This window comes from Mirounga angustirostris, unplaced genomic scaffold, assembly GCF_029215605.1.
Source record: "Mirounga angustirostris isolate CCGP_5_RB_7025 unplaced genomic scaffold, mMirAng1.0.hap1 SCAF_10, whole genome shotgun sequence".
Lineage (NCBI taxonomy): Eukaryota > Metazoa > Chordata > Mammalia > Carnivora > Phocidae > Mirounga > Mirounga angustirostris.
In genome coordinates, this window is record NW_026991718.1 from 11,162,572 (window position 1) to 11,180,505 (window position 17,934).

Sequence of the window (17,934 nt, forward strand, 5' to 3'; positions counted from 1 at the left end):
CTCCCTGGGGACAGTCAGTATCCCCACTTCCCACCGCTCACCCGGAGTCTCCGGTCTCCACAAGCAAATCCTGACTCGTCAAGTTGCTGGACTGGGTACCAGTCTTCGATGACATGTGATGGCGGCCACGCTGCGTCCCTGGGGCTCCGGCACACGGAGGCCCCACACTGCTTGCACCAGGCACCAGATGCAACGGCAGCTCTGCGTGGATTCACGGCAGCCAGAGCCTCCCTGCCTGTGAGACACCCGCCCTGTGCCGTACTCGGAAGAGGTGAACTACACCAGACCAAGCCCCCGGTCTCTCAAGCTCCCAGGTCACTGAGCAGTTTATGCTGACTCTCAAAGTGCTCAGGGTGTAGAACATGCAATCGGTGGAAAAGGGAAGCGAGGGTTCTGGATGGCAGGCAGACCCTGGCAGCAGCAGGGTGGGGGACACCAGCCGTCGCATCCAAGAGTGGCCTGAGCTGGTGGGGCCTACGGAGCAGAGGAATAGGTGGCCACGGGGTGGGGACAGGGCCCTGGCTCTCAGCTCACAGGCCACTGACGCTGGAGACAGAGGCAGCCTGAGAAGACAGGACAGCTCCGTTCTGAGACCAGCCGGGCTTGCGTTCCTCGTGAAACTCCCACCAGCGCAGGCAGAAATCTCGGCTCAACAGGGAGACCTCAGCGTGTTCTGGCTCCAGGACTGGTAAGAAGTCTGGGAATCCACTGGGTCCCAGGTCCCCCGGGGAGCCCCCAGCTCACAGTGGATGAGATGCATTCGGGTGACTTGGCGTCTTTCTTAAAACTGCAGCTTGGCTTCTCACTGGAGCTGTCCACACGTGGCCACGGTGACCTGTTCATCCCTCCACAGATATAGGAGGTCTTCTCTCCAAATTAAGCATGAAATCCCTTTCTGCTTTTTATCTGCTGGTTAATCTCACTTCCTTGTTGTTGTTCTTTTCTGACACTTACATTCGTATCCATAAGTCAGAAACTCCACTAATGCAAAATAACTGTGAATGTTCACAAGATTACAGAAACAAATACCTCTGAGCCACCTTCCTTCAGTTACCAGCCAGCCAAACAGCTGGGCCCCAGGGCACAGACGTAACCAGATGCCCTCATTCAGGAATAAACTGATTTCTTTGCGCCTGGCCGATTCTCACTTTAAAGGCACTGGAGAACTGTGCTCTGCAAAGCCTCAGCCCCACAGTGATGCTCCAGGTGGTGCACAACAGAAACACTTCAGTGCCGTGGAAGGTCCGTTTGGAGATGCTTTAAAAATGTCAACAAGAACGACCATCTGATGCAGAGACCAGTGGAGCTCCGTCCTGCCGTACATAGTTTTAATAAAACCGTATTTTCTTACAAAACTGAAACTCTTTTGTGTCACCAGGAAAAGCAGACTCAGGAGTACCGTGCTCTGGCTTCGCCTCGTAACCTGGTCTCCTTGGAGGCCCCGCTTCCTGGCAAGGACGGGGATGGTGTCTTTACAGGCTCATTTGCCTCAATCTCTGAGTAAACAGGATCCCATCTGCTGCAAACTTCAAAGTTGCAGTCAAAGTTGGTGTGCGGAAATTCACATTCCTCGTAAACACAACTCCAGCCACTGACCCGTCACCGCCGCCCTTGTGCATGCACACCTCCAGAGCACGCAGTGTGGGATCCCAGGCCTGCACCACCTCTCCCGGCAATCGCTGGGCTGCCGTGTGCTCTGACATCGGGCTGTGGTCTGGCGGATGGGGTGAACCGTATGAGTGTGCTGAGTAAAAGCATGAGCTTATTCTCCACTCTTCACCCACACAGGAACAATTCTAACGTGTGGGCTGCCAGTCCACGGTGGGTCACCACATCCCTTACCCCTGTTTTCAGGGTCAGGGACCTGAAGTGGCCCCTTCCCACGTCCTGTCCAATCCTGGCTCGGGGACAGGAGTCAGTCCCCCTGCACACACCGGCTGCGTGCCCCCCTGGCTCCCACACCAGGCAGGGGACGTGGTCCCTGAGCGGCAGGGACCAGGCTCCTACAGACAGAGTAGAGGGCCCACTAAGCCGAGCTGGTCTGTGCCATCCATTAAAGTGATCTTATTAGAAATATCTCCCAGCTTATGAACAACAACCCCCCAACACTGGAGGTGACCAGAAGTCCCACGTCCCCTTTCCGCTTCTGCACACAGTGACCTCAGTCAGTGGCAGCTGTGGTCCGATCATCCCTCCCGAGGCCCAACGGTCCAGCCATTCCAGCCTCCCCGCCGAGCCGCTCCTGGAGGGTGGGATGCGATTTTCACCGCAGACCTCCAGGAGCACCGCTGACGGCCAGCAGTGGGGGCAGGTCTCCTTTGCTCACCCCGCTGCAAACACCCAGCGTCCCAGCCTCGGCATGTGTCCCCAGAGCACTGCTCCCATCGGCCACACAGGGAATCGGTACCTCTCTTAAGGGCTTGCAGTGTCAGCGGAAATGAAATAGGCACAGTCGTGTCAAGGGGAGGAGAGATGAGGCAAAAATAAAATGTCAGCTAAACGATGAAGTAAATGAACAGCAACGGATTTCCATCATTTTCAAACACGTGTTATCTTACAAACTGCCGCAAGGCGTACTTGGGACATCCTGGCCGTGTTACCTGCGTGGCCTCTGAATATCCTCGATATGACGACAGGGACCCTGTGCTCGGCACCTCCCTGGAAGACAGGCAGAGAGAGGGGTCAGGCTCAGCGCAGACCCACACACAGAAAGAATGTCACACGGAAGAATGCATTCATACCTTTATACTCAGGCCCAAGCCACCAACGGGCTCTCTGCGAAGCGTAACAGTTCTGTGCTTTAAAAAATTTTAGAAAACAAAGCAAGTTGAGGTTAAAATGCATGATCAGAGAGCGAATGCAAAATGCAGATATAGATTCATAATTTAAACTTAAGTAACTGTTTAAGATACATTTGCAAAGGGGACACTGCTTAAATTCAGCAAGACACCATTTCATATCCTCAGTCTGTGGTATTACCTAGAGGAACAAAGACCTTGATTAAAAAAACAGGCAAACAAACGACAAACCAGGCCCTACTGCAGCCGTATTTAAAATCCGCGAGCAATCCCTGCACGTTGGCCCTGCCTTCCCGTTCCATGTCAGAGGACCGCAGGCCCGTGAGAAACGGCCCACACTCTCCCAGGGAGGGACCAGAGAAGCTGCAACCCATACTCAACCCGCCTTCAAAACCTGCTCTTCCCGCCAACCCCCAGCCTGGCTCCCTCCCACCGCACCTCTTGCCCAGACCAACCACTTTTAGGCCCATTTTTAAGTAGTCAGTGTTGACCCATGCGTGCTGGGCATCACCCTGTCCTCTGACCACGGGGCCGGTGGTGATGAAAAGCTGGAAGCCGAGCAGCGCCCGTAACCAACAACGCCCCCAAACCTCTCACTCCAGTAAATCAGCAGTGCGCACTCTGCTTGGTCTAAAGTGACCAATCCTTAACCAGATGCGCCAGATCTGCGGCTGAGGGTGAGGAACGGGCCCAGGGGCGGAGGAAGTGGAGGGTCAAGCATGTTCGTGCCTCAGAAGGATTCCATGGGAACATCAAGAATGACTCGCGCTATCTGCTTTCTAAGTGACAGCGCAGACGCTTTTTTTTTTTTAAAGATTTTATTTATTTATTTGAGAGAGAGAGAATGAGAGACAGAGAGCATGAGAGGGAAGAGGTTCAGAGGGAGAAGCAGACCCCCTGCTGAGGAGGGAGCCCGGCGCAAACGCTTTCGGCCTGAACAGTGGCCAAGAGTGTGCTTGCAGAGCAGGGCGACCGGGGACAAGCCGAGGTCAGCAGGGCCCCGAGGGGCTTCCGCATGAGCGCGAGGCCTGCCTGCCACCAGCAGCGAGCCAGTGGGAACTGTCTGGCCGAGGAGGACGCTGGGTCTGCAGCGCGTCTCAGGTGTGACTCAGGTGTGACTCCGTTCTTGGGAATGAATTCACCATAAGCTCAAAGTAAAGAAACCAAAAATTGGAACAAACACAGCTCCTTTAAAGTGCTCATGTAGGCATCCATTAGGTAACACTTTAATAGAAAATTTTATATTTTGAGCTTCCCTGTGGCTGTAACATTCTCAGCTGTTGACAGTTTATGCAATCACAGTTCGGGGACGCGACTTCACGGCGATGGCTCGTTTTCTCGTCGTCTCCGGGCGCACCCGAGTGACGGTGAGGAGCGGGCCCAGTGCACGCCCGGGACACGCTCATGGGGCTCCTACTGGGTCCTTTCCAAGTACTGAAACACCAGCAACCTGCCCCCCGACTCTACACAAAGGGCAGCAGGAGCAGAGGTGATTTAAATCACCTGGTGGGAAGACAGAGATGCTCCTGTGTGGGGGGAGCTTCCCTCCACAAACTCCCAGAGCGGACTCCCAAGTCAGCCAGCGTCTCGGGGAGCATGAACAAGTGAACAAAGCAGAGGGGTATCATTTATTCACGCTCTCACTCATTTCATAAGCGCCGAGTTCCTACTGTGTTTGGGGTGACATGGGAATGTGTCTCAGGCTTTCCCAGGAAATACTCTGGGCAAGAGAAGACTGGAAAATTGGGTCATCTGATATTACACTAATCAAAAATCTCCACTATAGGGAATTTGTCGAAATATTCAACAATGGTTTTCAACTTTCCCCATTAACAGAAGCATTTGAACCTCACTGAGAGCAAGCAAATATACATCAGAGAAAAGAAACAAGAGTGTTTCTGTTTTGACAGACTTTGTCACATGACATTATAAATCTGTCGTTTTATTCACACATAGATCTCAAGAAGATCATTCAAAGAAAACATCAGAAAATGGATCACCTGTGGCAAAATGGGTTAACGCACACCAAAACTCTGGACTAAGAGTCCCAAATTCCCAACAGGTGAAAGATGAAAACATTATGTCATCAACTTCTTTAACGTCTGGTTAACAGAACAGAATTATCTGTTATTAAGCCAGAATACTATTTATTCAAATATTTGCTTGATGCAATCTGTCAAAATTCCTTTTCCAAGCAAATGTGTCTCAGTCACATAACCCTCTGCAAAACTGAATTTCTGCATCTGGAAAATGAGGGTTTTTTTAGATTCCAAACTTCATTCTCCAGAAGTCTCATTATACATTTGATTGTCCTACCATAGGATGTCACTGTGGACTGAACTGTGTCCCCTCAAATCCCTATGTCGAAGTCCCATCCCCATGGGACCGCATCTAGAGGTAATTGAGGTTAGAGGGGTCACAGGCTGGGCCCCGTACACAGGGCTGCTGTTCCCACAGGAGCAGGACAAGGGGGACCCCAGAGCCCTCTGTGCGCTCAGAGTAAGGCCGCAGAGGGCACAGCGGGAGGATGCTGTCAGGGAGAGAGCACCTGACCTGTCCTGTGTGGGCAGCTGGGCCCACAAAGACGAGCCAGCCGAGGGAATTACGGGAAACCACCAAGTTTCACAGAAACCTCCGGATGGCAAATCTCTGGGTGAAAAGTTCTTCTTCCCGATCTTCCAACTCCCTCAAGGAGCGTGGAGGAATCTCGCATTTCACCGTTGGGAGGAAAGTTCAGCCAGTCCGTGTTCTCACAGATGAAGAGCATGGAACTACTAGGGCTCTAGAATGATTGTGGTGTTGTCATATTTAAGAATTTTGTTTTTCAAAACAAGATTTGTAAAAATTGGTTCATGGTGATGAAACCGTCCACAGGGTGGCCTGGCTCAGGCCCCTCCTTTGGGTCCCGATGTCTCAGGACCTCACAGCCAAGTGAGAGATGGACACATTAACTTAAAGTCCTGGGAGAAGTTTCCAAAGCGGTTCTGCTAACATATGCAGATGCTAATGTCATCACAAGGCATTTTCTCATTCAACCGGCCTGTCGTTCTTCACCGAGCACACTCTGCAGAGTCCGTTCTCCCGAGCAGAGGGACCTCCTCCAGCGAGACGCACCTGCCCCATAAATATGCTTCTCTTTGGTGTGTGGGGGAGGCTCTCACTTACTGGAGGAATGAATTATGAATTCAATCATGTGTATAATGAGACTTCTGGAGAATGAAGTTTGGAATCTAAAGTAACTATTCAATAAACTCATTTCCAACCCGATTCAGCTGTGTTTTTCACAAACATAAGAGATAAGGTCCTAAAGAAAATATTCTGTTTTATCATTTAATCCCAAACTATGTTTTGACATTTACCGACTCCTGATTTATGGAGCAAAGAATAGGATGCAAAAAGGAACTAGAGAAAGGATATAAACTTAGGTGGATAAAGGTAGTAATAATGTTTATTTTATCACAAACAACAACAACGGAGTCGTGTGCGCTGAACACAGAATTTATCAGTAGGGCCAGCACCCCGGCAGGCGAGACAACAAATTCATCTGTCTCGGGAAGTTTAATACAAGTTTAATTCTTTACTCCAAACTAAAATATCAGTTTGTTGATAGTCCTCACAGTACTTGTTATGTAAGACATGAGCCTAATTTTTGAAAATGATTTTATTAAGTTCATTCGTTGTGATATACCTGAACAATCTGTAGGAATCGCTGAAGGAACGGCCGGGCAACTGCCAATCACTCTATTACTTATGTTCTTCCGCATCTTAATTTACATGTTCCTTATCGCTTTTTCTAAAACTTTTGAACTTTTTAAAAACTTTAAGCCTTTTTTTTCAGCAAAAATGGGGGGACTGACGATTTTTCTGGAAGGCATTGTAAGCTGAGCTGACCATCGGTGCCGCTCTGTGGCCCCCTCACAGGGTTTCACAGATCCGTTTCTAGGGAAGGGGTTTTGTGCTCAAAACTGATCAACTCTTTGCCCTTTCTACCAAGATAAGTGACACCCAGGACCCAGGAAATAAATATTCCAAAATGCATCTTCTGGTACGTATAAACATACGTGCGGGAAGGTGGAAACAGGCATGGTCTTGGATGTGAAGTCTACAGGGTGGCAAAGCCAACCTACAAATACCCGGAATGTCAGAGTGTGGGCCACGACCTAACATACTTATAGGGCAAAAGCTGAAAAGCCAGCACACGAGGAGCCTAGAATGCGGAGCCAAAATGTCCCAGACCTAATCTAGATCCCCAGTCGGTATATAGATCTGTGACCCTCGCCAGACAAAACCTGCCCACGAGGAAGACAAGAGCGAAGCCGCCCCAACGCATGCAGAGGGGAGAGGGGAGAGCGAGCACCTGACAGCAAAGCGAGGAGAGACTGCAGGTTTGCCCTCTCCGCCCAGAACCTGCCAGGCTCCTGCAGCCAGGGCCGGACGCCTTTCATCCACCAGGTGAAATCGGCTGTTCTGCCTCACGCGGCGGCAGCGCCTGCTCATTCCAGGGGTCCCCCCTTCACCTGCGCTCAGCACCCACCACCCCGGGGTCTCCCGTCTGTGCTCACGTGGGATTCTTCAGACGCTTCCCGGACTGCGACATTCGTGTCTAATGTGTTGTTTGTCCGACACACAGAGATTCCGGTTCCGTGCATGGTTCTCATCTTTATTTCAAGACGTTCCCTGCTTGCAGGTCTGCTGGGTCCTCTTCTCCCCCATCACACTCCCATAACCTCTCGTGTCTAGAGGCATGGTAAACACCCGCGCTGCAAACCTGCCCGTTTTAGGTCAACGTCTGCACAGGTCTCCAAGTCCGCTCGTGAAGATGTGACTTCCCGGTGCTCATTCAGAGCAGGGGAGAGAGTCGGGGCTCCCGTGCCCGCCCAGCCCCTGGACTGTCTCCCAAGGTGTCAGGCAGACACCAGACCAGGCCATGCGCAGGCAGACGCCAGCGCCCTGTTCATGCCAAGTTGGCAGTCCTCCTCCTCTCCGGTGGACATTCCGCTGGCTCGTCCCCCTGCATCTCATGCTCCCCCTGCGGGGCTCCTGGGAGCCTCCCCTGGGCCCCATGCGAGCAGAGGAGCGGCTGAGATCCTGCCTGACCTCTGCCACTAACTGGGAGCTGAGCTCCGACACTCCTGAACCTTCGTGTCCGAAACAGTAAAACAAGGACATGGAACCCTCTCAGGTACATTCACTGTCACTAAAAGTAGTGAATACAACACAGATTTATTACAGTGTTGTCTTTGTGTGCATCTTCCTGCCACATTCATTCAAACCACAAGCATAAACTCACAATTAGGGAAAATGTAATGTGTCACATGTGCAGTGAGGATTATAAAAATAAAACAATCTAAACAAAAACTCTGAAACATGAGAAAAAGCTAGTTCTTTCCCCCAACAAAGCACACACTTTCTTTAGAAGATAATTAGAAATCCTCAGATTTTCCACATTCAAAATGCCCTGTTGCTATGGATAGAAATATAAATGAAATAGGAGTTTGTGGATTTGAAACTCTGGTGCTACCCTGGCAGATTTTAAAAATCCACTAAATTTAGTTTTGCCTTCTCTCTTTTGTGACAAGAAGAACACCTGTCCTTAACTGACACTTGAGTTATTTTTCAGCAGGTTCAAATTCACCACCCAGCGGTGTTTTCTGGAACGGGCAGCCTGAAAAGCGGATGCAGCTGGAGGAATGGAGTTCCGTGCAGACTCTGCCTTCCGTTCCCAGAGAACCGAGCTCCCGCCGGGCGTATCCCCGGGGCCAGTGCCGAATCACAAAGCTCATGGACGTTGATGCGACATGGACCGTGATGTCGGGCCTGGCGAGCAGGGCGGGCGCTCTCGGGCTCGGGCCATGTGACTGGCGTGTGCGCACGCAGGAGCTGACCCCGTGCCCTAAACCCTGTCACCTGTGACGTGGGGGTCAAGGTGCACCTGCTGCATAACCATGCCGTGCGTTTTTGGTGAATTAGGGTATAGAACACACTCAGAAATGTCCTGGCACTGGGGGCAGAATCATGCACGTCAGCGATGACTGTTCACGGTAGGTTTAGCATCCAATCTTGGGGTCCGACTGATAAGCTTATCAATGTCTGCTAGAATTTAATATCTATATTGTGTACCCAGTAAATATGTGTTGCACCAGATCTGACAATTTTCGTCTCCCAGGACCCACATGGAGACTCCAGGTTCGGCGAGGCATGAGGCTCCCTCCTTCCTTCTGTTGATCCACTGTGGATTGATCAGACCTTCCACACCTGCCCTTCAGAATAATTTTAAGTGGAAAACAGTCATGCTCAGCCAGCTTCCCAGTGCAGATGCCTTGGACACACTCAACATATAATGCGGGGAGCTACCGCTCTGAGACTCCCCAGAGGTGCTCTGACTCCAACTCTAAAAACCACTGTGACCTTTGTTAGAAAGGTTCTTCCTGTTCTTCCAACACATGATGAAATCTCACAGCGAGATGGTGTTATTCTTATCAACTGCAGAATTCAGGGTTCCGGTTCCGGTTCCGATCTCAGGAGTGGATCATGTCTTCCTGCAAACAAAACTCTCCCCAAATTGCCTCCGAAACCATCCAACCCAGGGACGCGTGTTCCGGCAGAGATCGCTGGAAGGGGCCCGGCCGATGCGGAACACAAGTCCGCGTGCCCCGCGGCTCCCCTCGGAGCAGGGCGGTTTGCAGGCATCCAGGAATCACTGGAAATTATAAACACAACTCTGCAGCTGTGAACACACACTCCTAGGAGGGAGAACTTAACCTTAGGTAGAGAATCTGACGTTATGAATAAAGCAACGTAATTTACTTTTCCTGGACAATTTAGCATAGAAACATCGAGTGTTTTTTGCTATAAGCTGCGTGGGATTCTGTACAGGTTATGGACTCACTGTGAAGAAGGATAATTTTTTAAAACAGTTACAAACTCTTCTCTGACGCTGCTCTCCCCAAACCCACCGCTGCTGGGTATTCAGAACAAGTGGGGGGACAGAAGGTCGAACGAGGGGTTAGTGACCCTCGACCTCCGACCCTGCTGGGGGCCCCAGGGAATAGCAGCAGGAAAGGCAGCCCCATCCTCTGCCCTCCGTTGTGGTGACTTCACCCGTCCTGGACCCACAGGGAGCGTCCAGAACGGGACCAGAGACCCAAAAAGGGCACAAGAGGGGCAGACATGGGTCTGGGGCAACATGGGGGGCGTTTCAAGTGGAATACAGGAGCACTTCTGTTCTCCACGCATGTGGGAGGGGCCGCACATGTGTAAGACATGCACATGAGCCCGGCATTGCTTCTGTGGGGGCGAGGGGGGCCACATCGGGCCTGCCCAGGAAAGACGTCACACTCTGCAAGCACCTGCACCTACTGAGGAAACACCGATTTGGGGATTACAGATGGGGAGCGAGTGCCCTGTTTACTTTGTTTCCAAGGTGAAGGTCATGAGGACCCAGAAAATCATGAAGTAAGGGGTCTCCAGGGCCCACGCTCTACGAGACCCAGCCGTGAACCGGGGAATGGGAATGCTTCGGGGATATTTTCAAAAACACACTACAAACAACTTATTTTCAGCGACATGATTTCTTGAATATCAGTTTTTGTAGGTCCTGGGTAGGGATATTCGAAGGACAGAGCAGTGAAATGTTGATTCTGTAGAAATATATATATATTTATATTTATACCTGCAATTATTTGAGCTCACAAGAAGGAAAATAGGAAACTGACTATGGTTTTAATGAGTATACTTCATACACTACACTGCATATTTCCTCTATCACAGTTGTCCTGTTTGACCTAAACTGAAGTAACACTGGCCAAAATTATTTTTCCTAATCTTTCCTCGATATTTAACTGTATCTGCTCAGTACGTTTCTTACCCTTCAGGAGAGTTCACTGTGACTGAAGCCAAAAGAAGGACGGAGCCTTAGCGTGGAAGCGCCTGTTCACGTCCCAGAGACCAGGGCAGAGCTGACACCTGACGCGGGCGAGCGCCCGCTCTGTCTGCCGCTGCTCGTGGTTTCAGATGCGAGGAAGCCCTCGGCAAGTACGGTACTCTCACGTTCCGTCTTCACTTCCGACAGAGTGTGTCCCATGGCACACCGTGGTGTGTGGGGAGAGCTCCTCCCGGAAAACACATCAACGAGGAAATTACGGAAGGCAGGCAGACAGAAACCTGGCCTTGTTTTGTGGCTGGGGATGTTTAAATAACAGGGGAGCAAACAGTCCTGAGGCCGTAAGCGGCCTCCCCGAGTGGGCCTCCCCAGCGCGTCTACGCGGAGCCCGGCGCCGCGGGCACTTACATGTGTGCCGTGACTGCTCCCACCGACACAGACCACGTCTCGTTTCTGGATCGTGAGGACCTCCTTTGTCAGCTTCAGGCGGACGTCACAGGTGCTTCCAGACGCCTCGCGGTGCAGCAAGGCAATGCCAGTTCTGGTCTGTGGGGCAAAGCGGAGACACAGGCAGAGGGTGTGAGCGCAGGGGGCGTGGGTGAGAGGCAGGACCACGGCTCGCTCGGCACAACCCCCAGAACACGCACCCGGACGGACCATGTGGGGACCGCAGAGCGGCATCCATCTGGCCACGGCTTCATTAATTGAACACACAGTAAGTATGAATTCTGAGTAATTGTTTCTGAACAGCTTTTACAGGATTTAAATACACATGTTTTTAAAAGAAAGTTAGGGTTTTCTTTAAAAGCTTGAAAATATTAGTATTTTGTTCAAATAAACTTTTCTACCTTTAGAAAGGCTTTAGTTCCTACTTTTACCAAAGCTCTTTGAATGATAACCACCCCTTTCGGAAGATTCAGATAGTAACCGTTTGAAGATTTATTGGTCTGGAGCAGGAAATGCTGAAAATCAGCAAAACGTGTATCAGAGTTCTCATCAATACACGGAAACCAACTTTATCAGAAGTACCCAGTGGGGCCCACTCACTGGGTCCCGGAGGGCTGGGGCCCGCGGACTTCCTTCCCCCACCGCCCGGCAAAGCAAACTGGGTTTGTCAGCAAGCGCAGACCAGGAGGGGACATCCGCAGGTAAAGGCCTTCTCAGCAGACGAAGAAAGGAAGGTCAGACAAACACCTCTGGACAAACTAGAGGTGGCCTCCTGGTATGTGCAAGTCACGGTCAACAGCGTCTAAAGGTGCCCTGCTTCACTCGGGCACCCCCCCGCCAGGCCCAAGGAGGTGGGTCTCAGGGGCGGAGCAGGCCGGTATTTCTGTCCGTCTGGAGCACCAGGTGCCATATGCAGAGTGCTGCCTGCACAGCCTTAGGTGGTCACCCTGCCGGCCGGGAGGAAGGGAGGAAGGAGGGAGGCGGGATGCTTAGTGGGGTGGCGGGAGCTGCACCCTCAGGCCAGGACCATGAGACGGGCCCACGCAGGGGCATGCGTACCAGGGACCCTTCGAGGCTGGCAACCAACCACAGAAACAGAAAAAGAAGAAACTTACAAGATCACTGGTAAATTCCAAAGATGGCATTTGATAAAGTTAAATATTAATTAAATAATTAATAGCTTCATAAATTAATAGTTAAATATAAAAGGTTAACCTTCAGGAAAATAGCTAAAAAAGACTAAGAGCACTTGTCATTCACCATGTTGAATTATCAAAAGATTTCCTCCGGGGACAGAGGCTGAGAAAAAGATGTGCATTCACCTTTGCCGTTTCTCTACCACACTGTGCTCCTGACCAGTGCAATTATATATATAATATACACTTTAAATATTTATGGTGCATAAATGAAAGAAGAAAAATGAAGCTAGTTCACAGATGGAATCTCTGAGCATGGAGATAGTTCAAAAAGATCTATATCTACGTCTGTCACATGAACACTTGGACGTTTAATCTATGGCCTTAACATCATTACCAGTTAATGGTGTATTACGACAATACTGTGAAAGTATGTTTCAATATATCAGCAACAAATAATAACAGCTGAAATAAAAGGATATAATTCTCAGAGCATTAACAACCGCCATATCCAGAAACCAACTAATGAAAACTGACACACTAGGTCTCTACACTAAAAATTTGAAAGTGTTACTGAGAGGAAAATAGTAAGACCTAAATAAGTTACAGATCATGTTCGTGAACTGGATGAATTCATACTGTGAAGTCGTCATTTCTCTCCAAATTAATCTACAAATTAATCTCTGAATTAATCTGTTGTTGATTCAAAACAACAGAAAATCATAAACCCCAGCAAGTTTTTAGAAACTGACAAAATAATTCTAAATTTCAAACAGAAACACAGTCACGTACAGTCAAGGCAATCCTGAAGAACACCCAAGCTGAAGACTTGAAATGCCAAGTATCAAGAACTATTTTGAGGTTATAGCGATTAAAACATGGGGTATTTACTCAAGAAAAATAGCTCAGTGGAGAAGAGAGAATACACAGTCCAGAAAAAAATCCACGTACGTGTGATCTCCTCGCTTGTGATAAGTGCAGCATGACAGTCAAGTCCGGAAAGAATCTAGGAAAAAAATGAGTTCACCGCCCCACTGCAGAGCATAGGAAACAATCAAATCTAGCTGGACTTCAGAGCTACATGTGAACGGTAAATCAACAAAACGTTTAAAAGAAAACAGGTGAAAATATCTCTATGGACTCAGAGTAAAGTTGACTTGAACAGCATGCAAAACAGTTCTAGCCTGGAAATGTTCTAATCTTGAAGTTCTAATCCATAAAGGGACTAATTGTTCTACATAAAAATTGAGAAATTCTGTTCAATAAAAGATACTATGAAGAGATCAAAAAGTTACCCACAGAGTGAGTGATCTTGGCATTATATATATTTGATAGAGACTCATACACAGAACATACAAAGTGCTCCTAAAATCAGCAGGAATAAGAGTAATTTTGTGAATTTGTAGAAGAGTGACCAGTTAAGCCCCTCCAAAAACCTCACACAGAATGGTGAGAATCCCCACCTCACTGCTGTTATTCAGCATTTTTCTGTACAACTTTGTCTTCCATGAGACAGGAAAAAAGAGTTTAAAGGTATAAAAATTCAACAGCATTTACAATATTTACAGGTGATACTGAGGTCCACAAATAAAACCAGGAAGTATGCAAATGTTAGAAATCACTTATATGGCTGGATAAAATCACACTCGACAATGTAATCTGCAAATACAGTTGCATATTTATACAATAATTTATATACAATAATATAAATACACAGTTATTTTGCAAATATAATTGTATATTTACATAATAGAACCAAGAGAAGAAAATTAAGAATTTCCTCCAAAAATCCATTAGGTACCCAGAAATATATATACCAAAACAACTTGAAGACTTCAAGGGAGAAAACGGAATCCTTTATTGAAAACATTAAAGGAATACTAATTAAAAAGAGAAATATCTGTACACGGGAAAATTAAAGAAAAGCGTGTCAACTGTCCCAGAACTGATCTATTTGGTCACCGCAGCTCTGGTCAGAATGTGCATCAGCTGGACCTCGACAGAAAGACCTGGAATGCCTACAGTGGAGGGGTCCTGGGGGCCAGGAAGGGCAGAGGAGGGGTGAGGGTCTTGCTCTGGTAGGGATCAGTGTCTGCAGTCGTCCACGGGTCCCCAAAGGACTCCTCTCTGGGACTTGGCGCCCACGCCGTCAGGATGCCAACTACAAAACATTCTCTCCCCATTTCCTCGGCTGCTTTCCCTGCCCTTTGTAGCACTACAGAAAATAACGGTTTTTATTCATGTTATTGTTGATGGCATCCCAGAATTGAACAACTCTGGCATCGTCAATCTGTAAGAGCTACAACTGTGGGTAAAAATGGCCCAGGGTGAGAAAAATGGCCCAAGAGCCCAGCCAGGGTCCCCTGTGAGCACGGACGCTTGCAGCAGCGTGGACGCCCGCCAGGCACGAGACAAAATGCCACGGGGGCAGCAACTGAGCAATATGGGAGTCAGAGTCCTGCAGACCCTCCCGCGTTCCAGGGATGCTGAGATTAAGCTGGAAACTCGTGCAGCCAGAATCTCTCGGACTGTCGGCCTTTTCTAACAAGGCGCACAAAGCAGAACCACGGGGGCAAGACTGGGCACCTGCACCACAGCCAGACGTTGTTCCGCCCAAGGACCCACCAGGGCGGCCCCAGCACACGCCTGGGAGGAGGACCCACCGCTCAGGCAGCCGGCATGAGGCCACAGGCCAGGAGCTCGCTTGCTCTCGGCCCGGCCAGGTGCACACACATCAGGATCTGCGTTGACAGAAGACATGGCTTTTTCAGCAAGCCTCTAAATGCAAATTAACATTAGCTTCCAGTGAAAATCCATCCACTTCACTTGATTCAGAGTTGACAGAAAAAGCAAAGTGAACAGCAAGCAAACTCAGAAACCGAACAGCTCCTCTGACAGACAGCAGGCCCTGCTTGTCACGCGCGGTGTTTCTGAATCATAATTAGCATCAAAGTCACAGTGGCAGAAGGAGGAGCCCTCCGCTACCTACACCTGCCATTATGCTTTCAACCGCATGAGAAACAGTGTTTCCATCACTTTGAAATGAGTCATGCCATCAAGTATGATATGAATTTTGTAGAAAAAACCCAAGTCATTTTTAATTTGGAACACAAAAAAGGGAAATTCGTACCTTAGGAGACGGTTCCCTACCAGCAACAGACTAACAAGATCAGTAGATCCTCGTGGATTTTGAGAAGGCAGGTAGAGACCCCACCTCTGTCCCTGAGCTTCTCCAGGGACCTGGAGGCCAGGAAAGGGCAGCCACCCCAGAGCCGCGGCGGGCTGGGTAGGAGCGATGGGGGCGGGCTCACAGGTACTGAACAAGAAAAAGGAGAGGGAAAAGTTGAGGCCGGAAGCTCAGGGCCGGGCAAGGGGTTCTAAACTGGGCTGCCCCCTGAGATCACCTGCTGAGCATCCAAAGCTCCGGGCAGAAAGGCTGAGAACAACCATGGGGAGCCTGGCTGGTTAGAAACGAAAGAAGGGAGCCCAGATCCACACAAAGGCAAGCCCTGGGGGGCAGATCTGGGATGAGAATCAGGACCTGGGGATGCAAGCGCCCTCACTTCTTCGAAGACCTACATCCTTCCTCAGATAGCTCGAGTCCAGGCAGGGCAGCCATCTGTTATAGCCAGGAGGATCTCAGAACCGGACCCTCACTAACCACCCCAGCCATGGAAAGACACAGATGCAAACGTGCGCCCAAACCTCCTGGGACAGCATCGGCTTCGATTCTCAGAGACATGGCTGCCCGGTGGTATAACGAAGCGGGACATACACTTTCCCACAATCCAGGAAAGTGCCACAGATTAGGTCTCTTAAATGTCTGTTTTAAAAGTTGTTTCAAATCAAGTCTTAATCAGTAACACTGACCAGGTAACTGCCATTCAGCCGTCTGATACAGAGTGATTGGCTCCCCATCCCAGCAAGTTTAGAGCTATCAAAGAAAACAAGCAAGGTCTGTCAGTAATGACCTACTTATAATGTATTTTTGGGGGAAAGAAGGTAGGGCTTCATGCTGCTAACTGATTTCTATTTCTGCAAAAAAAAATGCTATAAAAGTCACAAAGATCAGAAGACTCTAACAAAATGGCATAACATTTGAATAACTTGGATTTCATAACACACACACACACAAATAGCATTTCAATGTTATTTAAAATAGTACCCACCTGCTTAAACTATATTTTAAAATGCAACCAATTGTGAGTAAAATATTGGGAAAAAAGTCCTGTAGTATACACATTTGATAGCCATAAAAGACATTAAAACAATCAAAGCAAAATAAATGAATTACCATTTATCGTTACTAGAATTCAACTGTCAGTCACTCAGATACTACTGTTGAAGTTGTCAAAACAATTCTTTTTTTTTTAAAGATTTTATTTATTTATTCATGAGAGACAGAGAGAGAGAGAGAGAGGCAGAGGGAGAAGCAGGCTCCCAAGGAGCAGAGAGCCCGATGCGGGACTCGATCCCAGGACCCTGGGATCATGACCTGAGCCGAAGGCAGACACTTAACGATCTGAGCCACCCAGGTGCCCCCAAACAATTCTTTATAGATATATATTTTTTAAAAGATTTATTTATTTTAGAGAGGGAGAGAGAGACAGAGAAAAGTGTGGGAGGGAGGGGCAGAGAAAGCAGAACCCCCGCTCATTGCAGAGCCCAACACGGGGCTTGATCTCATGACCCTGAGATCTCGACCTGAGCCGAAACCAAGAGTCGGATGCTAAAGTGACTGCACCACCTGGGTGCCCCTAATATATATATATATATATTTTAAACAGTTCTTTATATATTTTAAGTGAGAATTTATCATCCCTTTCAAAAAGCAAAATTAAGGACAAACCCTCATTCCCATAAGAGGTACCGCTGCTTTTAGAAGCAGAGTCTGCAGGTGCTTCACACATTCTCCACACGCACGTGGCTTTGCAGAGGAATAGACTGTCCAGGTGTGTACTGGTGAGTAAAGATGTCATTCCTCCAGAAAACATGGCCCCATTTGGGAAGAACGAGCTGCACTTGGAAAACGGATGACGTACTAGCAATGTATCTAAATTTTACTGATGTAGCACACATTTCACCGGGGCTACCTATCACATCGGACTCTGACTCCATCAGGCATAAGCTTCTGACTTGTTTAACGACAACGGCCTGAGTTCCTGAATTCAGCAGGTTCACTAGCATCAACGGGAACATTCACAGAACCGGACGTGCACCTGACTGTACACGTCAGGACGAGCCTACAGTTGGTGGCATTTTATAACCATGTGCTTCAGAAGACAGTTTCATCATAAACACACTGAATTCCTTTACAGTTGGACTCATTGTATTAAAAAAGAAAATGGCCCAAGTGGCTCATCTGGACGCTATTAAAACGAGTGGGAGCCTGGCTGATGAGCCCACGACCTCAGGAAGACGCGGTCCCCAAGGTCGAGGGCACTGCAGCTGCTACCTGTTCCACAAGGGGCTTCTCCAAGAAGGTACTTTGAGAAGTCACTGTGCGTTTCATAAGCAGATCTAGCTACGCCATGGCTGAATTCTTTTTCCACAATAATCTTTTTTATTTTTTTTTCAATCTGGTAGCAGAAACAGATTCATTCTATCAGGCTGTAGTTAGAGAAGAAGCAACTGGCTAAAAATTATTATGGAAATGAATAATGCACAAATA

General features: G+C 48.7%; 1 protein-coding gene across 1 annotated transcript in view; it reads right to left on the reverse strand.

Moving 5' to 3' along the window:
• SNTG2 (syntrophin gamma 2) overlaps window positions 1-15,023 on the reverse strand; it is a 156,007-nt gene extending 140,984 nt beyond the window's left edge. Inside the window, exons 1-4 of the mRNA XM_064573510.1 lie at window positions 14,889-15,023; window positions 11,089-11,226; window positions 2,742-2,798; window positions 2,601-2,658 (exon numbers count right to left, since the gene is read on the reverse strand). Coding sequence (XP_064429580.1) covers window positions 2,601-2,658; window positions 2,742-2,798; window positions 11,089-11,226; window positions 14,889-15,023 — 388 coding nt within the window. The remainder of the gene's footprint in view (window positions 1-2,600; window positions 2,659-2,741; window positions 2,799-11,088; window positions 11,227-14,888) is intronic.
• Between the last annotated feature and the right edge of the window lie 2,911 nt (window positions 15,024-17,934).